The sequence below is a fragment of the Natrix helvetica genome, assembly GCF_964273705.1.
Source record: "Natrix helvetica genome assembly, chromosome: 1".
Lineage (NCBI taxonomy): Eukaryota > Metazoa > Chordata > Lepidosauria > Squamata > Natricidae > Natrix > Natrix helvetica.
In genome coordinates this window covers 156,074,015-156,101,293 of record NC_138548.1, presented here as the reverse complement: position 1 = coordinate 156,101,293, position 27,279 = coordinate 156,074,015, and the positions used below count along the sequence as shown (strand labels likewise).

At 40.1% G+C, this 27,279-nt stretch overlaps 1 protein-coding gene across 1 annotated transcript in view; it reads left to right on the top strand.

Annotated features, from left to right (window-relative positions):
* Window positions 1-7,261: 7,261 nt before the first annotated feature.
* The window catches only part of LY75 (lymphocyte antigen 75), a 93,213-nt gene continuing 73,195 nt past the window's right edge, over window positions 7,262-27,279 (top strand). The window contains exons 1-2 of the mRNA XM_081936061.1: window positions 7,262-7,789; window positions 24,869-25,240. Coding sequence (XP_081792187.1) covers window positions 7,693-7,789; window positions 24,869-25,240 — 469 coding nt within the window. The 5' untranslated portion in view covers window positions 7,262-7,692. The remainder of the gene's footprint in view (window positions 7,790-24,868; window positions 25,241-27,279) is intronic.

Here is a 27,279-nt window from a genome sequence, read left to right as displayed (position 1 = left end):
TTTTCTGCTTCTGTGGGCAAATAAACCTAACTCTTGAAAAACGTGTCTCGTATTCAGAACACAAAATGGGGACCATCCTATTTAGCATACTAATTTCTGTCAACTCGATAGCAGGTTCGATAGAACGTTAGCACAGCTGTGATAAGAGAGTTTCATGAAAAAAACTAAGATGACTGAATAAAAAATTTTTTGGAAGGGATGAAACCACCAGGGGATGCTAGAAGTTCTTAGAAGGAAAAAAAAAGTTGCAGAAGTTGCCCCCATGAGGAAATTAAGAAGGATTAAAAAAAAAAAAGCCCACCAAAAGATAAGATGTGTAACAAGTTAAATTTAGTGAGCCAAAGAGAATTGCTAGTGCGATGTATGATCTGTCTAGATACCTGTTGTGAGATGTGGCGTGCTTGCTTTGGGACATTAATCCTGCGCGCGTAAATACAGGTAGTCCTTGACTTACAACCCTTCATTTAGTGATTGTTCAAGTTACAACTGAAAAAAGTGAATTATGACTGCTTTTCTTACTCATCACCGTTGCAGGATCTCTGCGGTCACATGATCAGAATTTGGAAGCTTAGCAACTGGCTCATATTTATGAAAAATTGCAGTGCCGTGTGATCATGTGATCACCTTTTGTGACCTTCTGACAATGGGAAAACCTGATTCCCTTAACAATGCTGTTACTGACGTAGCAACTGTAGTGAATCCCTTAAGGACTACGCTAAAATAAGTTGTAAAAGGGGGCAAAACTCACTTCACTGTCTTGCTTAGCAACCAAAAGTTTGGGCTCAATTGTGGTCCTAAGTTGAGGACTACTTGTAACCATGCAGAAATATAAAAGTTTTTAAGATGTTCCCATCCATCTTTGTGTGATTATTTGAGCTACCTCGCACCAAGTGAAATGAACCACAGAGTTTTGGGCTGATCTGGAATGACAAAGAAATGCAAAATAAATAAATTCAACATATTACAAGTGTAATGAAATATTTACCATTATTAAGAGAGGTAGAAATGAATACCAAGAGCCGTGGTGGCATAGTGGTTAGAGTGCAGTACTGCAGGCTATTTCTGCTGACTGCAGGCGGCTTGCAATTTGGCAGTTTGATTCTCATCGGTTCAAGGTTGACTCAGCCTTCCATCATTCTGAGGTTGGTAAAAATGACGACCCATACTGTTGGGGGCTGACTCTGACTCTGTAAACCACTTAGAGAGGGCCCTAAAGCGGTATATAAGTCTAAATGCTATTTCTACAGTGCTATTGCTACTATAAAAGCCTTAATATTCAGCTCAGCTCTTGATGACCCCCACTTCGCATCCCATTATATTCTTACAACTGGAAATTTTTCCGCAAAGGGAAACAGTTCGTCCAGACTTTTCCAGAAATTTTTGTTTGACTATCTAGTATAATTTACTGCCGTGGATCTCTTAGTGGTCTCCCATTCGAGTACTAATGTCAGATCCAACTTTGCTGGGCTTCTTTTTTCCTGAGGTCAGCTAAGATCCATTGGGCATTGCCAGCTGATGCAACTAACAAAAGTGTTTTTATCCTGTCCTTCCTACAAAAGCCTCAAGGAACATCCACTCTTCTCCATTCTCATCTCCATAACAACCTTGAAAGGTGGATTAGATGAAGAGATAGTGCCTAACACCTGGGCTAAAGAAGTATAAAGAATCCAGATTTATTGCATTAAATCCCCTCCAGGTTTCTCAGCAAGAGTTTCCGGAATACAGATTACCCAAGGACATCCTTACTTTCAATTTTTTTCTCTTCACTGCATTGCAATAACCTACTGATTTATAGAGGAATTGCGATGGAAAATGGTTGTTGCATTGAAAAATGTCACATTGGCTTTTTCTTCCATTCTGTAAACAAGACTTCTGATTCACAGCACCTCCTAATGTAATTGTGTATCACAGCAAATAGCTGTTTTTTAGTTTCTCTCATATTAAGAGCTCCATAAAGAGTAAAATGTTTGTCCTCTTGAGCATATAGAGCTCATGATTAGATTTTATTTTCCATCTCACAAAGAAACCATTTTATTCTGAATATTATATTACAAGACTGCTTAAGGAGCATTAAATGTTCGAAAGTTTAGGCATGCTAGGTTGGAGCCACCTTGTTAAACTTTAATCCAACATAGTGTATATTAAGGAAATTATTGTAATTTGTTCATCAAATGCGATAATTTATTTTAATCCATTTATATGGATGCCCATCTCGCAACACAGAAGCAACTCTGGTTCTTCATTTGCTAGAGCATAACTGCATAAAAATTTATTGATAGCAATGTGTTAGATCGGGTAATAGATAGGCACACATAGGCTAACGGTAACAACAGCTCTTTATTAAATGCAACAAGTGAGAACAATCCAGCGAAGGTTGAGTCTGACAGCAGCCTTTTTATAGGGGGCTGTCAGACCCTTCGACCAATGAGATTAAACCTCTGTTCCCACCGGAACAGAGGACCTTGGTGGAAACCTTTATAGCTGATGCTAGTAACTAACACCCCTCCCCTCTTAGATGGAGTAATCCGACTAGTTGTGTAGTCACGCAGGTAGGCGGGCTTTTTGGTAGCTCTGCCTGACCTGCGCAGTTCAGTCAGAGGATGTTCTTTGGACAGGTTGGATGGACCTGTTTACTCCGCAGCTCCGCTTGGTGGAAGCTCCTGGAACCTTTCACAGGCCGTGGCTGGAGCTTCTAGAGCCGGTTCGCTCAGAGCTTGCTGCGGGCCTGCAACACCACCAGATAAGGTCCCCAGTACCCTCGGGCTTGAGCTGCCTGTGGATGGAGTGAGTTCTTGCTCCATTTGGGTAGGGCTTTGGCTAACCTGTGCAGGAGTTACCTGTGGTTGTCTAAGAGTGGAGTTGGAGAGGCGGCCACGGAGTTGGTCAAAATGCCTTCTCCAATTCCGACCGTCCTCGAGCTGTAAGAGGTAAGAGTGAAGCCCAGTGATGCCTATCACTGTGGCAGGAATCCACAGAGTTCCCCCGGCATAGTTTTGGGCATAAACTGAATCCCCTACGCTAAAATTCTGAATCTTGCTTGTGGAGTCACGGGGCGATGCGGCAGAATAGTTTGGGTGTTGCCGGTCTAAGTGGAACCTTAGCCGGCAACCTATGAGAAGCTCGGAGGGGCTTCTCCCTGTAGTGGCACTGGGTGTGATGTGCTGAATTAGCAAATAGTGATCAACTATCAAAAAAAATCTCCCACTTTTTCCATTACCATGATTTGTTATCTAACCATTGATAAAACAAATCCCAAACTTTGTGGAATTATTCATCTTCTTCTCTAATTTCAAATGTCAATTTACTTATTTCCGCACATTCTATGATTTTTTGAATAATTTCCTCCTGCATTGGTATTTTCTCATTTTTCAATTGATTTGCAAATATAATTCTCACTGCTGTTAAAACATTTACAATCTAATATTTCAAGTCTCTATTATATATTTCTGGGATGATTCCCAATAAAAAAGTCTCTGGTTTAAAGTCTATATGTTTTTGTGTCATTTTCTCCAACCACCTGTGAATTTTAGTCCAATATCTTTTAGCTTCTGTGCAAGTCCACCACATGTGGTAATATGAACCCGGTGTCTAATGACATTTCCAACACTTTTCTGATTTATTCTTGAACATTCTTGCTATTCTCGTCAGGGGGAGATGCCACCTGTAAAACATCTTATACAAATTTTCCTTATATGCTGTTGACATTGTCATTTTATAATTCTGAGACCACAATTTCTGCCACTTTTCTAATTCAATCCCGTGCCTAAAGTTTCCCCACCACGCTATCATAGGTTCTTTAACTTGTTCTTCTTCTAGCTTAACCTCTAGTAAATATCCATATAATTTTTAATTACTTTTTCATCAGTACCTGTTAAAATTTTATCTAATTCAGTCATTTTGTCATAAAAACCTTCCTCTTTACGATCTTTGTCATATCTAGATTTGCACATATGAAAACCAATTCATCCTTATTCCTTCTTGTTCCAACTCTTGCTTAGATTTAAGTTCACCCTCTGCATTCAATATTTCATCATATCTAACTGTTTGTTCCTTTTTGTATATTATTGGGTATGAAAAGGCTTCAATAGTTGATAGCCAGACTGGAATTTTTAAATAATATTGCTTTTTGATCTTTTCCCAATTTAATAGTAATGCCTCCCTTAAGTAATGTCATCTGAAATACCCTTGTGTTTTAGTTCCCTTATACCATAAAAAAGCATGCCAAACCAACAACGTCATGACTTCTACAGTCAATAGTCTAGAATTTCTTAGTGTTATCCGTTCTTTAAGCCACATCAAACTTGCTGCCTGGTAATATAATTCCCAATTGGGCAAGCCCATTCCTCCTCGTTCTTGCATCTTGTAGTGATTTTAATTTTATTCTTGCTTTTTTCCCCTGCCAAATGTACTTCAGCACTATTTTGTTTAAATCATCAAAGTATTCTTTCCCTAATCTGATTGGTATTGTCTGGAACAAATACAGGATTCTGGGTAGAATGTTCATTTTGATTGTATATATTCTCCCTATACATTGATAGTTGTAAATTTTTCCATTTCTTCAAATCATTTGCAATCTCGTTTAAGTTTATAATAATTGTTCTCTTTAAGTGCACTACATCTTGCTGTTAAATATATCCCCAAGTATTTAACCTTGTTTGTGACTTGCATCTCCAAGATTTCAGTTAATTCTTCTTTCGTCTTGTTGATGTATTCTTTGTCAAGATCTTTGTTTTATCTTTGTTTATTTTCAATCCAGCTATTTTCCCATATTTCTCTATTTTTTCTATTAGTTTGGGAACTGTTTCCAATGGATCTTCTAGAATGAAAACCAAGTCATCTGCAAATGCCTGTAATTTATATTCTTCCTTTTTAATTTTCATTCCTTTTATTTCCATTTTTTCTCTAATATTTCTGTTTAAGACTTCTAATGTTAAGACAAAAAATAGGAGTGATAATGGACAACCTTTTCTTGTCCCTTTCTTTATTTCAATAGGATCTGTCAGCTCTCCATTTATCATTATCTTTGCTGATTGCTTGTGGTATATAGTTTGTATAGTTTGGGTAAATTTCTTGCCAAAACCCATCTGTTCCAGTTGCAACACCAATTCACATTGTCGAATGCTTTCTGTGCGTCTAAGAACATCAGAACCATTTGCTTTTCGGGGTGTGCCTCATAGTATTCCAAAGTGTCTAGAATTATTCTCATATTGTCTTTAATTTGTCTCTGGTAGAAATCCATTTTGATCTGAATTTGTTTCTGAACATAGTTCAAAAATGATCACATTGACTTTAAACCCACTTTTATGTCTAATATAAAAGTTTACTAAACATGATAAACTATACCTGTGATGGCGAACTATGGCACACATGCCGGAATTGGCACACAGAGCCATCTTTCCTGGCATGCGAGCCATCACCCGTTGCTCTTCCGGGTTCCGGCGTGCTGGCCAGGTGTTCTTCACATGTACAGGAGCACCAGAAACTGGAAGAGCAGCCATTCAGCGCATATGCGCGCACCTGGAAGATGATCTTCCGGTGCTAGCTGGTCTTCACATGCACATGCGCACCAGAAACAGGAAGAACAGCTGGTTGGTACACATGTGCGTACCGGAAACCGAAAGATCATTTTCCCGGTGCACGCACACACAACAAATGGCTGCTCTTCCGGTTTCTGGCATGCGTTTGCTCCCATTTTGGTGCCAAAAAGGTTCACCAACACTGAACTATACTATGCACAATTTTTTTATTGTGGCCTTTCATCAGTAAATGTTTCAATCACTTTAAACTTCACTGATGACAATCATCTTCGAAGGCTCGTCTCCTATGAATGCCTCCTCCCTTTCCTCTGAGAAGCTGGTTGCTACTAAACAGATTGTTTTCAATCCTGGTGTTCCAGTGAGATTCAAATTATCTTTACTAGGGAATAGATTGTTCAAAAATTGTTTTTATGAGCTTTTTAGATATAATATCAATGCTTGATTCTTCATGTTGTCTCTGTTGATAGCTCGCTTTGCCATTGATATTTCAATGATTTCATTATTTTAACAAACCATCCCATGTCTTGCACCAATTTGAAGGCAAATCTAAATAACAAATCTGGAAAAAGATCATCCCTTTGCTTTTCATAAGAGCTGCTTTTAAATGGTGTTTGCCAATTGGAACCTATCCAACGAAACTGATTTCTGGAGCCTGCACTATTGAAATTGGACTGTGGGGATATTATTACTGTATTATTTTTCCTCGGGTTCCCCCACCCCACCCCATCCTCACTCAAAACTGAAGTGGTGCAGCCCAGTTTATGTGTCCCAGGCACTTCATACTATTTTCTTTCTCTGTTTTCATTATCATAATTAAATCCCTGCAAAGCTCCTACCGAGTGTTGAAAGGTTTGGTTCCCACCCACCCCTATCCACCTTGGTTATGCAGAACTCTCCCGACTCAGTGTTGAGCAACTTTTATGATGTGTGGACTGCACCTGACCAGGGAATTGTGGGAGTGGAAGCAGTGGTGTATTAACCATTAAGCAGACTAAGCACACGCTTAGGGCATCAGACCCAAGGGGCAGGGGTGAAATTAAGCAGGTTCTGGAGAACTGGTGGCGGAAATTTTGAGTAGTTGGGAGAACTGGCAAATACCTCTGGCTGGCCCCAGAGTGGGGTGGGAATGGAGATTTTGCAATATCCTTCTCCTGGATTGGGGTGGGCATTTTGCAGTATCCTTCCCCTGCCATGCCCACAGAACCGGTAGTAATTTTTTTTGAATTTCTCCTCTCCCAAGGAGATATCACAAATTTGAGGAAGAAAAAAAAACCAATGAAGATTTGTACAATATGTACAAAGGAGGGGGGGCACCAAGATTTGTCAGTGCTTAGGACACCAGTGAGCAGTGGTAAAATTCATTTTTTTACTACCGGTTCTGTGGGCGTGGCTTGGTGAGTGTGGCAGGGGAAGGATACTGCAAAATCTCCATTCCTACCCCACTCTGGGGCCAGCTAGATGTGCTATTTGCTGGTTCTCCGAGCTACTCAAAATGTCCACTACCAGTTCTCCAGAACCTGCTGAATTTCACCCCTGCCAGTGAGCTTTAATATGCCACTGAATGTCACACACCTCAAAAGTGGCTGAGGTCGAGAAACGTCGTTCTAACTAGATCGACGTTTCCTTCCTGTGTTAAAAATTTCCGGCCCGGTTGCACTTTTTTTTCTTAAGGTGCTTTTCTCACCGCACCTTAAAAAGGAAGACAAATTGTAACCTAAGCTTCCGTGGAGTGCAGTTGCCTTTCTTCCAATCAGAAATACCAGATGTGATTTATTCCGAAAATACGGGGGAGGAGGAATCCTACTTCGGAAGAAAAAAAAGTCCCCCGCTGCAAAAGGTCGCAGCCCCGCCGAGCATCTTTCTCTTTCGATTCCTCTCGCCCTTCGCACCCGTTTTCCCGGGGATTTTCCAGCCCGCGCCTGCTTTTCTCCCAACCAGAACGGATTACTTCAAGAGGCGGAAAAAGACGGGATTGGCCTTTCGCCTCCGCCAATCATCGCCCTACGACCCAGAAGCTCACCCAGCGGGGGAATGTAATAACTCAGAGCTCGAGGAAGCGCCCGCGGGGGACACTTTTCCCGGGAGAAGCGAAAGTAGCTGCTGCTGCTGCTGCCTTTCGTCCGCCTGTGCGCTTTGGCCACCTGCTCTTCTTAGGATGAGGGGGCTGCTCCCAGGCTCCGTGCCCACCTGCAGGGCGATTCTGACGGTCGCCATCCTGTGCTGCTGCTGCGCTAACAGAGCGGCTTCTTCAGGTAAGCAACCCTGCAGGGCGCTGACACCCCCCCACCCCGGCTAGCTCTGTAATCAATCCCCACGCGGGAAAGCAGCTGGCTGGAGGCCGAAGAAGAAACAACTTTAAAGTCTGACCGTTGACCCTCCGCTGCGCAAGCCTGGCGGGGGGGGGGGGGGCTCTTCCCCAGAGGGAGAGAAGGTGTTGGTTAGGGAAGTAGGAAATCCCCGTTTAAAGGCGTAGGGCTGAAGGTGAGGGGGCGCCTTTGGAGACGCGTGGAGGATGCTCCCACACCCCTCGCTTGCTTCTCCGGGGTTGGGTGGATAGGTGGGATGGGGCTGGTGCCCCTGCGCCGGGAACTGCGCTGCAAGCGCCTCTCGGGCTTGCTCTCGACCTTCCAGCATTGCGCGCGCGCAAAAGAGCTCTCCAAGTCTCCGGTTTGCTCCAAGGCCGCGCGTTTAGAGCCGTGACTTGACAGTTTTGTTGTTGTTCTTGTTGTGGGGGTGATTGTGTTTTGAGCCTCTGGCACTCTGGTGGTTGTCCCAGAGGCTTTTTAACCTGAACGTCGTAGCAGGAGTAACTTCAGAATATCGACGACGACGACGACTTAGCTACGCCGTTTGCAGCCGGGGTCAGGGAATGGGCGTCGGAGGCAGAGAGCGGCGGCGTTGGCCCTTCGCCACGGCTTCCTCCAGGCTCCTTTCGCTTTCTTTCCCAGAGTTATTTAGAGCGTTTGCCACAGATTCCTTGCGTGCTTTGATTTTTTTTTTTTTAGGAGTTAAAAACTTGGCTTACTCTTCGGTGTGAAAGCAAAAAAGAACGCAGGGCTTTTGAAGCTAGGTGGGGAACCGAATTGGAGCAAGGAGACTTCTGGTTTTCTCTTCAAGACGGAGGGCTCGCGCTTTCCTCTTACCCCAGCTCTGGTGGCAGATCTTCGTATTTCTTTCCAATGCTACATTTGACTGGTGGACTTTTTTTTTTTGGAAAGCTTTTATTTTATTTTTCTATAACCACTTTTACATCATGAATCTTACAATATGTCATCTGGGTACAATCTTTGTCTCATTATATATAACGGTTACATCATTTTAATCTATTTTTATCTTGCTTTTACATTTACATTTCAATTGCCTTTTAATTCAACTCCTCCCCTATATTTCTACGTTCTTTTCCAAATTATTCAATTGATGGACTAGTGGACTTTATAAATTGTGTGTGTTTGCGCATGTGCAAATAATGACAAGTGGTGGTTTTTTTGCACATTTCTTTTTATTTTTTCCCTTCTACAACACATTACAGTCATTATATCAATATTGTTATATCATATCTGTACATGTATATAACATTTCGCTTCTATATTTACACACCTTTATACACAGTTCTACATATATTTATATATATTGTTTTTCAGCTTAATTAATTTTCTTGTTTTGCAGCCATTTGTACCAATTGTTCCAAATTTCATAATATTCCGACTCTTCTTTATCTTTTAATTTCAGTGTTAATTTATCCATCTCTGCACAATCCAAAAAATTTTTTATCACTAATTCGTCCGAGGGGGCATTATTTTGTTTCCAGCATTGGGCAAATACTATTCTAGCTGTAGTTAGCAGATGTGTTAATATGTATTTAATTTTCTTTGTATATTTCCCTTTGATTATTTCCAGCAGAAAGATTTCGGGTTTGTATTTTATCTGTTCTCCTATAATTTCTTGCACCCATTTCCAGATTTTTGTCCAGTATTTTTGTGTTTCTGGGCAGGTCCACCATATGTGATTAAAAGTCCCTTGTACTTTTTTACACTTCCAGCAGGTCGGCTTCATATTTGGGTACATTTTAGCCAATCTTGTTGGTGGTAAATGCCAACGATAAAACATTTTGTACATATTTTCTTTAAGTGCTGCTGATCGTGTTAGTTTATAATTTGTGTTCCAAATTCTTTCCCAATCCACTAGATCTATGTTGTAACCAAAGTTTTTGGCCCACGCTATCATGCAACCTTTAACTTTTTCTTTTTCTAATGTTACTTCTAATAAATATTTGTAAATTTTCGTTATGATAATGACGATAATTACAATAATGGCAAGTGTTGAAGTTCTGGCTGAAAAAAAACCAAATCATCCTCATGAATTGAAGTTTCAGTTTGATTTCACCGATTTTGGTTGATCTGAAATCTTTAATACTATTAAGGTATTTGCAGGTCTGTGCAAGATTATACTGGGTTCCGCTGCTAAGGATTGGCTGGTGTTTTCTTAACGTTTTTTAATTTGCTTTAAAGATATTGTGAGTTGAAATTTGAACCTACCGTTAATTCTACATTACTGTATAAATATCACAAAGTCTTTGGGCTTAAACATGTGAAGGGAAAAATTAAATTGTATTTTCATATGGATTAAATTATTATATGCAAATGTTTTAAAACTTTCCTGTTTATCATTTTCACGTGTAAATACTTTCAAGCATGACAGTTCAATAGTACCCAAGCCCTTTTATGTGTAAACAGTGTAACTAAGGTTCTTTCACATACATTATGCTATAATTGTTTATGAGAGATTGTCTGTGAGTCTGTGTATATAGTGCAATCTTACATTTTAGAAAGAGCTTCTCTCTAAGAAGATTATTATTTCCGTTTCTAATGTAATTGTTCTAAAACTTTCCTGTATACCATTTTACTGGAATATATGCAAATACTTTCAAGCATGACAGTTCAACAGTACCCACCCTCTTTTGTGTAAACAGTGTAACTAGGATTTATCTAACATTAATTCACATATATTATGATTGCTACTTGTGTGTGAGAGATTTTGTGTTTGTGTGTGTGTGTGTGTGTGTGTAATATATAGGTTTTTATTATGTAGAAAGGACTTTTTTAACTACAGGTAATCCTCCAGTTATGACAGTTCACTTAGTGACTGTTTGAAGTTGCAACACAGCCCTCTCCTTTTCTTGCCAACAAAGGCTTTTTGCAAAGACAATCTGAACCTAAAGCAGCGGTTCTCAAATAGTGGGGCGCGCCCCCCTGGGGGGGCACGAGGCTCCGTAAAGGGGGGCGCGAAGGCTCCCTTTCCGTCTGGGTGCAACGGCGGCGAAGGCGTGGGCGAGGCATAATATATCCCGCCTGGAAGTGGCAGCACTTCGGACTGTGGATTTTCATTGGAGCCGCGGGCTGGAGCTGTGCAAGAAGCCTGCTCGGGCGGGGGTGGGAGGGAGGGAAGCATGGGACCGCCTGTCTTCGCCACCGCGTAGCTCGCCTCCCCGCCAGCAGCTCCACCGCCAGCATTCCGTCTGGAAGCGGAAGCGCAACAGCCGCTGTTGGGGAAGGGACAAAGGGGTGGCGGTCGCCCGATCTTGCCACCGCCACCCCTTCGCCCCTGGTAACGGCGACTGTTGTGCTGCTGCTTCCAGCTGGGATGCTGGAGGAGCTGCTGGCAGGGAGGGAGGGAAGAAGGGGAGGAGGGAGTAAGGATAGACAAGCAAGAGGGAAAGAGGAAAGAAAGCAGGAGGGCAGAAGGGAGGTGGAAGGAAGGAAAGAAAAGCAGACACGCCGGAGGGAAAGAGGAAAGAAGGCAAGCAGGCAGGAAGGAGGCAGAAGGAAGGAGGGAAGAATGGAACTGGAAGGGAGGCAGGGAAGGAGGGAGGGAGAAAGGAAGGATAGGAGGATAGGGAAAGAGGAAAGAAGGCAGGCAGGCAGAAGGGAGGGAGGTGCAAGGAAGGAAGAAAGCATAGATAAGCAGGAGGGAAAGAAGGCAGGCAGGGGGAAAGAGGAAGGAGGGAACTGGAAGGGAGGCAGGAAGGAAGGGAAGGAGGAAGGGATGGTGGAAGGAAGGATAGACAAGAGGGAAAGAGGAAAGAAAGCATGTGACTACGGTGGGAGACGAGGAAAGACCGGTGTGCTATGTTATGCAGAGGTGTACTTATAACAATTTTATAGACAAATGATACTATTTACAGTTGCGCGGGGGGGGGGCAAAATGTTTTCTTCTTCCTAGGGGGGGCATGACAGAAAATAATTGAGAAGCACTGACCTAAAGGGACACAATCTTCCTGTAGTCTTTGGCAAACCTTTGCCAAAAGTCTTTGCCGGCCTGACAGGGACCAATACATCCCTCCCAGCTCTGTTCTGGAAAGCAAAGGCTTTCCAAAGTGTTTGCAAGCCGATGGGACACTTTGACACAGGGCAACTTCGCTGCCCCAAATCCTCCTATTGGCTTGCAAATAGTTTGGGCTCCGAGACTAGAAGCCTGTGGGGGCTGTGATCTTGCGCGACTTCAGGCACTCATCCGTTTTTGCAGAGAAGGAGTGCCTGAAGTAGCGTGAGATTACGCCCCTCAGAAGCTTCCAGTCTCGGCATCCAAACTGTTTGCAAGCCAATGGGATGCTTCATGCTGCCCAAAAGTTTGCACGCCGAAACTGGAAGTTTCTATGGACCATGATTTTTCACAGTAGAGAGGCTGGAGATAACTCACTAGATCTTCACAAGGTAAGTGACTCAGCGCTTTAGGAGGAGGGGGCGAAGCAATTGTGGGGAGCATGAGATGTCTTATTGGTTCGGGGGAGGCCTCGGGTGGTCTTAAGCAGGTGGCCTGTTCCATCACTATCCCCCCCAACTTTCCCCATCCTGAGATAACTTATGTGTACTTAAATGACCCATGCATTTGATTATCGAATGAATGGATGAAAGCAGGGAGTTCTCACGAGGCGCTCGTTTTATGTGATTTACTCCAATGAATTCTCGAGTTACAAATGTCATTTGCAGGCCCCATATTTTTCTTGCTAATTGTTTATGGAGATTTATGAAGAAATTTTATGAAGAAATGGGGCAATTATGTGGCAAATGTGGGAGGGAGTTTTCTTGTCCCGGAAACTGCTTCAAAATAACAAAAAGCTTAACTGACGTAAGCTGACCAATAATAATGTGGGTGATTAAAGGGGTGGTAGTTTTTCACTTTGAAAATGTATTTAAATCTCATATTCATATGTATTAATTGCTCTCTCCTGTCTCTTACAATAGAGCAGGGGGGAACCCTTTTGCAAAAGCAATAATAAACAGCTATTTTATTGTTCAATTGAGTCTCCTGATGTTTCTCTGAGGGGATTTGAATCTCACATCTATTAAGTTCTATTTCTATTCAGTTCAATTTTAAACTGAACTGAAGAAGTTTCTTGGATGAGAAACGAAACGTTCAATGGCTATAAAAAAAGGGTCATGACTATTTTTCATACATAGGACAGTTGAAACATCCCCATGGTCAGTCACATGATCAGAATTTGGATGTTTGCTAACTGGTATATATTTATGATATTGCATTGTCCCAAGGTCTTGTGTGATCATCATTTGTAACTTTCCCAACTGGCTTCCCACAAGCAAAGTCAATGGTGGAGACCAGATTCGCTTAATGACCACAAGACTCATTTAACAACTGCAAATTTACTTACTAACTGTATCAAAAAGGTCATAAAATGGGGCAAAACTCACTTAACGACTGCCTTGCTTAGCAATGGAAATTTTGGACTTGGTTATGGTTGTAAATCAAGGACTACCTAGGCTCCAACAGTTTATTTTGAAGCAGAATGCCGAATGTCTGAGGTTAAGGGATGCAGACTCTCGAGAAGTAATCTGAAAGCAGGAAAGATTAGCCAAATGATTATAACTTCATTTGCATGGGCATCATTTCTTTGGTTTTCCTGAATTATTCTGTACAATCACCCTGTGATCTAGTTCTGACAGATAAGGTGCTGGTAGATAATTATGGACCACTTGAACTAAAGAGCTTCCTCCAATTTTTTAATTGTACCCCCCCCCCCAGAGTTGCTCTTCAAGTCTCTAAATTAGATACACACACACACACACGCACGCACATTTCACACCTGAAATGTAACTTTATCCTGTCCATAAATGGGTACCTGCAGTGGCTTTCTCTTTATGGAGATATGGGGAAATGCTATTCAATTGGATACTATGAAAGTGTCATATTTTTTGGCAGACCCACCGTGATGAGAGTTATAGGACCGTGATGGCAAATCTATGGCACATGTGTCAGAGGTGGCATGCAGTGCATGCATGGGGGGGGCGCATGTGCAGGGCTGCGCACACATTGCATTTTGGGGGTTTGGGCACACGCTTTGGGCACTCTGTCCGGAAAAGGTTAGCCATAACTGTTATAGGATGATTTCATTGGGTTTTTAATGAAAGAGAAGCCATGGACTGGCAAACTCAGTGCTCGTAAATTGAAGGAACAAAGAGTGTAACCAGCCTCATTAATATAAATTGGAGTAAGATGCTCTGGAAGAAAAATCAGTAATGTCTCCCTTTTTTTTTCCTGGTAGAAAAAAAAATCTTGTTTTAGGGGATTGCTTTGATATTGCTGGAGACCAAATAGCAATGTTACGAAGCTGATATCTTGGCTCACAGAGCCATGCCTAATGACAGTCAAATGGATGAAGCCAAAGAGTGTGGTCATAACACACCAGAACGGTAGCAACATTTGCCGAATTGCAAGATGATTGGGCTGGTTCTGTCTCACCTCAGTCAAAGATACAACCCAGAAAATCAGAGATGTAACTACAAGCAGTCTTCGACTTACAACCAAAATTGAGCCCAGAATTTCTGTTGTTAAGTGAGACATTTCTTAAGTGAATTTTGCCCCATTCCGTGACTTTTCTTGCCACAGTTGTTAAGTGAATCACTGCGGTTGATAGGTTAGTCACCTGGTTGTTAAGTGAATCTGGTTTCCCCCATTGACTTTGCTTGTCAGAAGGTTACACAAGCAGATCACATGACCTCAGGACACTGCAAAAGTCATAAATATGACTCAGTTGCCAAGTGTCTGAATTTTGATCATGTGACCACGGTTGAATGTGAAAAAACGGTCATAAATCATTTTTTTCAGTGCTGTTGAATGGTCACTAAATAAACAGTTGTAAGTCAAGGACTGAAGTAGGGAACTGAAAACGCCACCTGACTTGATTTTGGATGGATAGGATATTAGCAGAATCATTTGGGAGTTGAGAATTTAAAACGGTGATCTTTATTATACTTACTTGGAAATAATTTGAATTGGTTGGCAGAGGCCTAATTCACAGACAGGGAGACAGAGTAAATATGCACAGGATTGGTTATCTGAAGAGCAGGCCTCTTAATGCTGGAAAAATGCCTGATTTTTAAAATAAAAAATATAATAAATTGTATCCAATCTGCATGTTCTAGATGGGTGACAGATGCAATGGATGTACAGTGCATTCAGAAAGTATTCAGACTCCCTTCACCTTTGTCAATTTTGTTATGCTGCAACCTGATTCTATAGTTGTTGAAATTCACCTTTTTTCTTATTACTCTACACTCAGTACCCCATAACGACAAAGTAAAAAAATAGTTTTCTTTCACATACATTATATTATAATTGAAGGAGGTCTGAATACTTTCTGAATGTGCTGCAGGCTAGAATGCTAAAGAAAAAATATTCATATTAAAGAATAATAACAATGAGCCAATGTGCTGCAGTTGTTAAGTAGTTCCATCTTCCATTTGTACTTCCAGCCTGTAGAAGAACCTGTAGATCTTCTACAGGTTAGAACCAGAGTCCTCAACCACAGACTTGTAAGAAACAAGCTGAGTGACTGTGCATTTCTTTTACCAGGATATAATAGATACAGTGTGGTCAAACAGGTGCAATTTGGAAGTAACGGATAATCCGCTGAATTGCAGTAAAGCATTTTTTTCCCTGGTTTTTTTAATGTCATCTATTGCAATGGCCCTCAATCTTTTGGGCACCAGGGACCGGTTCCATGAAAAAAGGTTTTTCCACGGATCGATGGGTGCGTGGTTCTGCATGCTGCCTGTATCCCGGGAATGGGGCTTTGCTTGTTTGCGCAGCCCAGTTGCTGGCATGCCGCAGACTGGTGCTGTTCCATGGACTGGGGGTTGTGGGACCCCTGATCCAGTGGTCAGCCAGATATTTGAAGCTCAGAAATTAATATTGGAAGTAGTATTGGAAGACTTTAAAAGTCAACAATGGTGAGAGGAGGTTTCTATTTTTTTTTAAAGCTTGATACAGTTGTATAAAAGTAAACCTTACAAAGATATGTAGCATCTTATGTACAGTATGTGTTAGGATACACAGAAACTTGAAACTAAAAATCATACATTTCACCTTCAGAAAATTTCTTTTGGCTAGAATTGATTCCCACATTTGCAGAACACTTCAGCTAGAATGGAATGGAATAATAATAATAATAATAATAATAATAATAATAATAATAATAATAATAATAATAATAATAATAATAATAATAATAATAATAATAATAATAAATTAGAATAGAGAATAGAATAGAATTCTTTATTGACCAAGTGTGACGAGACACACAAGGAATTTGTCTTTGGTGCATAAGCTTTCGCTGTACATAAAAGCTGTAAATGATAAATCATGATCAGAATCATCATAAAAATACATTCATCATAAATCATATCAGTGATAGTCATAGGATACTAAATAAGCAATCAACATAAATCATACTAGGAAAGTAAATAAAACTATAAATCGTAAAGATAGAAGCAACTAAGTTATAGTCATAAGTAGAAAAGGAGATAGGTAATAGGAAAGATGAGAAGAATAGTAATACAGCCTTACTTACAATAGTTTGACAGTGTTGTGGGAATTAGTAGTTTAGCAGAGTGATGGCATGGGGGGGAAACTGTCCTTGTGTCTAGTTGTTCTGGTGTGCAATGCCCTATACCAGTGGTGGGCAACCTTTTTTTTCAACTGAGCCAAATCTCGGCAAAACCACGATTGAAATTTATTTTGAGAGCCACATTTTTAAAACCGAAAATACATAGGATGGTACACTGTTTTTAGTTTCAATAAACTCTGGCATTTGAAGCACGCAAGTCTTAAAGCTGTCAAGTTACAAGATCCTTGCACCCCTAACCCTTTAGAAAAAAAAACCCAGGGGTCTTCAAACCTGACAGCTTGAAGACTTGTGGACTTCAACTCCCAGAATTCTGAGAATTGAAGTCCACCAAGGGCATCAATCATATTAGCCCAGGGATCTGCAAAATTGGCTCTTAAGACTGGTGGACTTCAATTCCCAGAATTCTGAGAATTGAAGTCCACTAGTCTTAAAACAGCCAACTTTGCAGACCCCTGTGTTAGCCCAAAGCCTGGTGCTGGGCCTTGCTCCCCCATTGGTGGAGCCCCAAGAAGCGAGGAGGGAGAAAAAGAGACGGAGGCCAAGGAGCTTCCCCCCCGCCCCCCCAGCAAAAATCTAACCGGGGAGCCGGGCAGTAGCAAATTAGCCAATCATGCGAGGAAAGCGAGGTCTGACCGGGTGGGCAGCGAAACTCCAGGGCTCTCTGTTCTAATTCCCCGTGAAAACTGTTGCCTCTGAAGCGTTTGCTCTACTGTTTGAACCTTTAAGCGTCCCTTTCCCTTTTTTCTTTTCAACCCACAATGATTAGGGAGGATCCTGAAGTCGGGCGGGGACGAGAAGCGAGGAGGCAGAAAAAGAGCTCCGTTTCTTTTTCTGCCTCCTCGCTTCTCGTCCCCGCCCGACTTCAGGATCCTCCCTAATCATTGTGGGTCGAAAAGAAAAAAGGGAAAGGGGCGCTTGTTTTGAAGTGCCCGAGAGGAGGGAGGGGAGCGGGCGCTTCAAAACAAGCGCCCCTTTCCCTTTTTTCTTTTCGATCCACAATGATTAGGGAGGATAATAACCCGGCACACAGAAGAGCCGCATTAAAATGTGTAAAGAGCCGCTTGTGGCTCGCGAGCCGCGGCTTGCCGACCACTGCCCTATACCTATACCATTGGTTTGAGGGTAGAAGTTAAAACAATTTATCTCCAGGATGTGAGGGGTCTGTAGATATTTTTACAGCCCTCTTTTTGAGTGCAGTATACAATTCCTCAATGGAAAGCAGATTGGTAGCAATTGTTTTTTCTGCAGTTCTAATTATCCGTTGAAGTCTGTGTCTGTCTTGTTTGGTTGCAGTGCCAAACCAGAGAAAACTTATCTTAAGACACATCCCACATCCGTGTTGAAAGATTGAGCCATGTGATGAATGTTGGTGTTGAAATGAGGTTAAATTCTCTATATAAAAAGAAGTCTCCCTAATTAGACTTCAGTTTTCTTCTGCTCTTTGCAATAGTGTCTACGGTCTGTGGAATGCCTTCATTCATTCTGTTGCCCCTGGTGTCTTTCCTGAAGCTACTACCACACTTTATTTGTTAGTTTGGCAAATGACTTTTGCATTCAATATCTCTTCTAAGCTGAAAAGTAACTGTCTCATAAAAGAACAGAAATTCTGTATGGTACAGGCATATAATAATATTCATTGCATTTCCCCAAAGCTTATAAGAAAATGGCAATCAATATTAACTAAGGCTAAGACAGCTCTACCACAACATTTAGGACTTTTTAGGATCCCTTCTGTCCAGGGGTGGATTGCTGCCGGTTTTACTACTGGTTCACAACCCCCATTTGCACATACTTTTCAATGTAAATTATTCTTCATGCATGCGCAGAACAATTAACAGTGAACTGTGCACACGCCGTCACTAAAAATCAAAATGGCAGCAGCGAGGGAACCGGTTTGGGGGCGTGGCAGGTCTGGCTTGCTGCCGGTTCTGCGACCCAGGCTTTAACTTTAACTTTAACTTTTATTTAATTTATAAACCGCGCCCTCTCCCAGAAGGGACTCGGGGCGGTGTACAGTCATATTAAAACACAATATAAATACATAAATATAGATAAATATAGATGGAGGAGGTAACATATAAACTGTACAATAATAGTTAAAATTAAAATTGGAGATACATTAAAAACTACCCCTAAAAAAGCTACCCCAGAATAAAATGTTTGCCAGGAGGTTAAAAATGGGACTATAAATGGGCCAGGCCAGCTAATTGGAACAGGTGGGTCTTGAGTTTCTGTCGGAAGGAGCGGAGGTCGGTAGTGGTTCTGAGGGGGGGGAGGTCATTCCAGAGGGTTGGGCCCATCACAGAGAAGGCTCTACTCCTGGGCGCCGCCCGTTGGCATTGCTTAGTGGACGGCACCCGGAGGAGTCCCTCCCTGTGGGAGCGAATTGGTCGCAGGGATGTATGAGGTAAGATGCGATCCCGCAGGTAACTAGGCTGAATTCCACTACCAGTTCGGCTGAACCGGGCCGAACTGGGAGCAACCCACCTCTGCTTCTGTCCCTTTTTAAACAAAATACTTTTAAGGTGCTAACAGGAAATACAAACTGAAATTTAAAAAAATGGAAAAAATAAATGCTAAGTGCAAAAAAAGAATAAATGAAAAGTAACAGAAAGTAAATCTAGATATTTCTTGTTACAAATACAGATAGTCCTCGACTTACAATAGTTAATTTAATGACTGTTCAAAGTAACATCATTGAAAAAAGGACTTATGACTGTTTTTCACATCTATAACCAACCCAGCATCCCTCTGCTCATGTGATAAAAATTCAGACTGTTGGCAACCAACAGTATCCCAGGATCATGTGATCATCTTTTACAATTTTCTGACAAGCAAAGTCAATGGGGAATCCAGATTCCACTTACTAACCATGTTACTAATTTAACAAGTGCAGTAATTCACTTAACAACCGTGGCAAGAAAGGTTGTAAAATGGAGCAAAATGTAACAACAAATGTAGCAACATAAATTTTGAGCTCAATTGCGGTCATAAGTCAAGGATTACTCGTATAAGCAATAGTTCTCCATCCCTTATCAGATTACATACAACGTTTACTTCTTATCATAAGCTTTTCCCCTTATCCATTCACAAATCCAAAACTTCTTGTCATTTGTATCTACATATTGGCCAAAAGCCAATATAAATGGTTTCCAGAAGTTTTTTTTTTTAATTCCGTATTTTAGCCCTAATTAATCAAGCCAACTTTACACTCCTTTCTTTTGCTTCTATCAATTTTAATCTTTAGTTCACGGTTGGTATTGTAGGAACACTTTGATCACTGGGCACTGTTCTCAGGCTTAGGCTGCAGGAGAGATTGCACATTGGGCTTTGGTGAAGGCATAATTTGTTCAACATCATTGTAACTTAAAATGGCCACTGACTGAATGGTCATAGGTTGAGAACTACCTATTTAATAAACACTTGTTTGAGATGGCAAAACTTATATAATAATCAGCAAAACTACTTAGCGCTTATTACTTTCACTTAGTGTTTTCCAGTAAGAGGGTACGTATACTTCCAGACAATTATGAAATGTAAGATGAAAGCACAAAATTAAAGTTAAGATTGATAGGTATTTCCTATTTCCTCTGAAAAAGTGGCTTCCTCGGATAGTGATGAAGGCTCCTAAGATAGGGCATGAAGGATTCTGGTGAATGAATAAAATGCTAAACTGGAGGCTCACTATTATTGTTTCTATTTTCAAAAAGGGGAGAAAGGATGATATTAGGAACCAGATACTGAAATGTAAGATTTTACAGCAGTTATTCAAGTTACTGATCTATAAATAGTTTGAAAACAATATGTCAATTACCAGAAGTCAGTATGGATTGCTCAAGAACAAATCATTCCAGATAAACTTAATTTTATTTCTTTTATTCATAGTATTCTTGTGGGTAAGCGAGCATATGCAGTAATTTTAGAAAGCATTTGACATGATATTCTGATTAGAAACCTGGATCACAGGAGTATTAAATGGGTAAAAAGCTATCCTGAAAGCCATCCGTGGAAAAGAATGAAATTTTCAGTGATTTTTTTTATATAAGGTTTTTTGGACCCTTTACTTTCCAGCATTTTATTTATGATTTGTAAGAAGTCATGGAATGAATCACCCAGTTATCAAAGTGTGCATAATAGGTGCATGGAATTTGGTAGGATTCCCTTGTAGAGAGAATAAAAATCAACCCCATCTTAAGAAATTAAAGCAATTTAACTGTTATTAAAACAAAATACCATTTTAATAGAGATGCAAATAAAAATCAAATGTACAGACACAGCACGGGGCATACTTGGATTAACCATTGTGCCTGTGAAAAAAGATTTTAGAATTATTGATTACAAACTGAGTCAGAAATATGAGTCATTGGTGACTCATATTCAGGCAAACACTATTTTAAGCTGCATCAATAGCATGGTTTTCAATTTATGAGAAGTAATGGTTTCACTTTGATTTGGATCAATCATATCCTACTTTAAGTATTGTGATCAATTTGAAGATACTTAAGGAAAATTTAGCTTTGTTTCCTGATCTGATCTTCCTCAAAAGGCTGGTACATGGTACAGTGTGTGCACCTCCAGAATCTTTAGAAGTGTACTTGTTAGTGAAATTCACTACTGGTATTTCTGTCTTTCTTATCTAGATCAGTTGTGAATAACTTGCACCACAAAATTTATAATTCATATTTGTGTGATGTTCTATTGATTTATTGGGAAAATTATTGGTTTAGTTCATATTTTACTTCTAGCAACCAGTTATCAAATACATAAAAGGACCAGTCTATCAGTTGCCTCATCCTGCTACAACTTTTCTTTGGTGAGGTGTTTCTCGGAACCTTTTTCTAAACACCTAGAGTTTTAGAATTTATTGCTATTGTTGGGATATTTTAAACATTTTCAACGTTTGACTTGGAATAAGGCATCTGTGAAGGGATTGGTGGTAAGAGAGCAAATTATAAGTGTTGGATTGTCACAACATAGTCCCACCCATTCTTTACATATGTCATCTTGCATGAATGTACTCTTCCTACTCACACACACATGGCACCAAGGCTGGTTGTGTTAGCAGAGTGGCCATTGTTAGTTGGTGGTTTTTAGAATGTTGCAGATGGTTGAAGGAGAGGGACATCTTTCTCAGATGGTGGAGGAGCCCTTTGGGATCCTCCATCTCCTGCTCCTGGTCTGGAATATTAGTCCTTATCATTGGGCTCGTGTGCTTTATATCCCAGGCCTTGCTTCACTGTGGCTTATGTCACAGGTCCATGCATGGTGCCCAGTGCTTACCTCTTGTTCCATGCCAGTGATAACAGTAGGACATCTGCAAGTGCCAATCAGCTTTGGAACAATAACCAATGCATACCACATCAACAGAGTTGTCCCAGAGAGATTGGGATTTTACTGACTGTTGCTGTATAACAAGGTTGTCAAACTGGCCAGATGTGTCATGTGCAGGCCATGCCCACCCCAGGAGAAAAACCGTGAACTCATTTAACAAATTTCTCACTTAGCAACATGAATTTTGGGCTCAATTGTGGTTGTAAGTGGAGAACTACCTGTAAATCCTGCAGTGTCGTTTTATTGTTTTTCAATAACATGTTTTCAGGATGCGTTTGCTAAGCTCAAAAATTGTAACTACTATGAGAGGTATTTTATCTTGTTTGTTTAGCATTTTTCTTTACTGTTAATAAAGCAAGCAAGCATATGTTGTATGTAATGTCAGGGATAAAATTTTAATCAACTTTTGCCTATTTTAGAAATGCATATATTAAGAGGAATTTATCCCAGAAGGTTTTTGTTGTGTTAAAGCATTGTGGCTCAGTTTAATTATAATAAAAAGTTGATAAAGCATGAAATAATAAATCAAACATATTACCAAGATACTGCATTGCTGATTAAAAACCTGAACATTGTGCCAATAATCACTATTAACCCTCCTCCCCAGGATTATTGTTGAGGGAATACCTTTATTTATTCATCGGATTGTTTAACAATCTTCCCCATGCATGGGGCACATTTTCAAAATCAAGCAGAATTTGCAAAGTGCATTTCAGTTAAATACATTGAGCATAGCACAATTGTTTTTTTTTCCATAGGTCACTTGAGGCATGACTCCAGGGAAATGCCCCAAGCAGGCTGCAAGTGCATAAACATACTTTAGATAGAAGCTTTGCATACTAGCATTCAGGCTAGAAAATTGCAAATAAATATTTGAAATCCTAGATTAGCAGAATATTTTAGGTGGTTTCAAATAAAGTTCTGCAGGCACTCCATTTGCGGGGTGCTTAATTCACTGCTCTGACTTTTGGAAATTATTATTAATTTAATCATTAGAGAATATAAAGCAGAAACATTTTGTACACTGCAAAATAAATTTTAACTGAGTAATAACAGAGAAAAACCTACAGTACAGCACTGCAATTGTACTATTTCTGCACAATTCAGTGGTCAGTGTGCCATCTCAGGTTATTTTCTCCAACAAAAAATATAATTTCAGCCTAAGTGAAATGCAAATAGTAACTAAAATTGCTCTCATCAGAGCTTTATGATGTGAAGTTTAGGAATCAGATTAGACTGCAGTGGTCTTGCTATACCAGCAAATAGGTTTTAATTGGTTTAAGCTCTAGAAAACTGGTTTAGAGAATTCTGCAACTTATTAGCTTTCATTAACTAAAAAGTATTCAATTTATTTTTAAAAGCATTCTAATTTTAAAATGCATAAAAACATTAGCATATATATATATATATGAACATAGATCATCATTTCAAACCAGAAATTCAATTCATTTTACAAATAATTTTATTTCAGTATTTCTTTAATAAATTATGCATTAATTAAGCTTGCATCAGATGTACAATAAATCTTATATTTCTACTGAGCATACATTTACATAGCAATAATACCTGTTGGTTCAATGGAACATGCTTTTAATTAATAGGTTAAAGTGTAAATATTTAGGATTATACCCATAAAGCAGTGTTTCTCAAACTTGGCAACTTTAAGTCCTGTGGACTTCAACTCCCAGAATCCCCCAGCCAGCATAGCTGGCTGGGGAATTCTGGGAGTTGAAGTCCACAGGACTTAAAGTCGCCAAGTTTGAGAAACACTGCCATAAAGATTGGATAAAGGCTAATAAACTTTGGTTTAATCTAAACAACACTGAGAATGCAATAAAAGGTTGTACTAGAAGATTGGGCATTAAACTAGAAAAGTCCACCAGTTCTTCATTGCATTACTATGAAGAAAATCAAATGGACATGCCCATGAATTCACCTAAAGTATAAAGGACTAGGTTAATGCACTGGGGAGTCTTATTAAGCTAAGTGTCCTCTGATTTTGTATCCTTTTATTTGACTTGATACACTAAACATCATTATCTGAACTCTGTTTGGATTAGACAATATATTATACATGTAGTTTCTTCTGAGAATGTCTTCCTAAGAACTCCAGAACATAGCTGAACATATTACAGATAGTCTCCATTTAATGTCAGCAGTTTGGACCAGCATTTTCAATTGCTATTGTTAAGGGAATCATTGAGGACATCACATGGTTGTCATTTTTGATCTCATGCTGGCTTCCCCTTCACTTTTTGGAAGCCACCAAAGAAAGCCACAAATGGAGATCACATCACTACAGGATACTGCAAAGTCATAATTGCAAGCTGATTGGATTGTGATGGCGTGACTACTCGTTCAGCAAAATTACGAATTTGAAAAGTCAATTGAACGAGGGGTTGTTAAATGAGGACCACCTGTTTAGCTTTATTTTATAATCTTTACTAGCTTCCACTCCATTTTTTCGTTTTGATAACAATTTTCCACCAAGCTATTAGAAAAATCTTGTCATATTTACAGGCCTTCTTTGAATGCTCCTTTCAACAGATATGTGGGTAGATTACACAAGATTATACCACTTTTAACTTTCAAATATCCAGGTTACTTCTAGTGGGCAAACATCTAAAATGTTTGCTACCTCTTTACTGCCATCTATTGATCATCTGAATATTTGCAAGGGAAAAGGGCAGAGGTGTTATCCCCCCTTTCACAGAGATGCTAACACTTTTCTTATAATCTCTTTGTTGTTGATGATGCTGTTGTTATTCCAGGCCTCCTAAACATTGAGCACACAGTGATACTAAAATGGATCTTTAAATATTGCTTTATTTGCTTCTGAGATCATGTTGCTTTTTTAATCTTTCAAAAACTATACGCAATGTTGCTGCTGCTTAGAGAATGCTGTTTGTAAGTATATAAATAGACACTGGTATTTTCAGTAATTATTAAGCTGTTCTGTTATGGAACTGAATGTTGATAGTGCGTTTCAGTGTTCCTACATAATCTTTCAGTATTATCTTTGTTTCTGCTAATAGTTAGAACAGAAAAATCACTGAAATACGTTCTTTTCTCCATGCAGAAAACAATCTTTTCACCATCCGGCATGAAAACTCTAACAAGTGCATCCATGTTAAAAGCCAGCATCTAATGTTAGGAGATTGTAAGGAGACAGATGAGAACTTATGGACCTGGGTCTCTCAACATCGCCTTTTTAATTTGGGATCCCAAAAGTGCCTTGGACTAGAGACTGTCAAGTCTACCAATACCTTAAAAATGTTTGCTTGTGACTCAGATCTCAATCTGTGGTGGCGCTGTGTTGGTGACTCCATCCTTTCAACATCTCAGAACAAACTAACATTAAAGGATGGAATCCTCACTGTAAGCCTAAACTCTTCTGATGCTTGGAGAAGAAGCAATTCCAGCGATACAGTTTGTAAATTTCCATATAGCGGTATGTATATTCTTTGATTTATAGAAAGGGAAAGGGGGGTTTTAACCAGAATATGGTTAAATGCTGACTTCTAAGGCGTTCAAAAGAAAGGGAGCATCCCCAGTTGAATATGGCATGAAATGATGACTAAGCACCAGTAATCTTAATTAACACTCATGTGATGAACTGGAATTTAGACATTCCTGTCCATGGTCTAACTTCAGTGGTGGAATTCAGAATTTTTTACTACTGGTTCTGGGGCATGGCTTTGTGGGTGTGGCAGGGGAAGAATACTACAAAATCCCCATTCCCTTCCCACCCCACTAACCTGCTTTCCAGCTCTGTTCTCCTGTTCAGGGCAACAAAAGAAGATCAGCTGGGAGGCAGCGAGTACGGGGCCAGCCTTTCTGCCGGTTCTCCAAACTACTCAAAATTTCTGCTACTGGTTCTCCAGAACCTGTCAGAACTGGCTGAATACCACCTCTGGTTCAAGTGCTCCCCTGCCCAATTTCTCTACTTCTCAAGATCCTTCAAGTTCATGTAACACTAAAAGTGTTGGGCTGGAGAACAGAATTGTAGTAGTTCTTTTTTTTAACCGACCAGGTGAAATGGTGATGTAAGAGACCAGGGCTAAACCAAAGTGGAAGTTAAATTTTCTGAACTTCCCTTTTGGTTAAACCCCCACCACCACTTTCGCAGAGGAGAAAGCGTTGAACTTAATCATTTTTAAGAAATGGGGGATTACCCATAACAATGAAATCAGCGCTCTTGCTGTATCTAATTTGAATGCCAAAAAAATTATTTTCAAATTGAAGGAACTCTGGGGAAGTCCTACAAACTCATTTCTAGCTATCCTTTCTCTTTGGGTAGTGCACAGAAAACATGGAGCTCCACTAGTCTTTAGAGTACAAAACCACTCTGTCTTCTGCTCGCTGTACTAAACACTGGGCATGTCTAAACAAACAAATGGAAATTTACCTCAAGGCATCTTTTGTATTTCTGCCTTGTTCTGTGGAGCTACTTGGTTGACGAGGTCTGTATCACACAGTTGTTTCTAGCCATATTTGTGTTTACATAATTATGAATGAACCTATTTGTTTTTCTCTTTTTCCTTCCCTCCACCCATCCTGTAGACCTTTATTATAAAGTTTATGAAATTATAAGCTCATGGGCAGGAACTTACTTGGTTTTTTAAAGATTACTGTTTAACAGATCTAAATAGATTTAAACAGCTGTACAAATCAATTATAATTATTACATCAAAGTCACCAGAGATCCCATATTCACAGGCCTTTTCTCCTGATCTAACCTAACCCTCAGCCAGTTCAGGCTATTTTTATCTACAGGGGCTAAAGTCCTGCTGGTACAATTATTTAGTACAATGTTCTTCCTGGTTCCTTTCTGAGCTTTCAAAACCAGCCTCAATTTCTTCTTCAGCAGGGCAGTGGAGTAATGTATTTATTTTATTTTTCTTTATGAAATGTGGTACGGTACATCGGTGGTATTGTGGCTTTGTGGATTAGGCCGTTAACAAAGCCAAATTAGTAATCTCTGCTGGGATTATCAGAGTACAGTCTTTAATTTCTCAGAGATTTGGTTTGTCTGTTCACTTCACATGAGAAGATAGTACAGTTTTTCACGGCTGGTATGAAGAGATGCCTGTTCTCCAACCCAACAAAGACAGCTTTCATTAGTATCATGTGCAGCCCTTAGAGTCAGAAAGTGTGCCCTATATCTGCTCGATATTCACCACAGTAATAGCAAAAGAACACCCCACTCAAGATAAATCATTCTGAATTGTCATATATTTCCTATATTTTGTATTTAATAATTCTGAAGAATGCCCTTCTTCTGTTAGAAAGCTTGCGAGGATAGCCAAACAAATCTTGTAACAATGATCCGTTTTATTTTGACTGCATCCATCAAAAGTTGTTTTGCTGAAAGTTACAATCTCATTTGCCAACCTGGTGCGTCATGTCAACCTTAAAAGTTGAAACCCAAAGGGGACTTCAGATCCTCCAGATGTAACCAGGTTATATATCAATAGTATTACCTAGCTG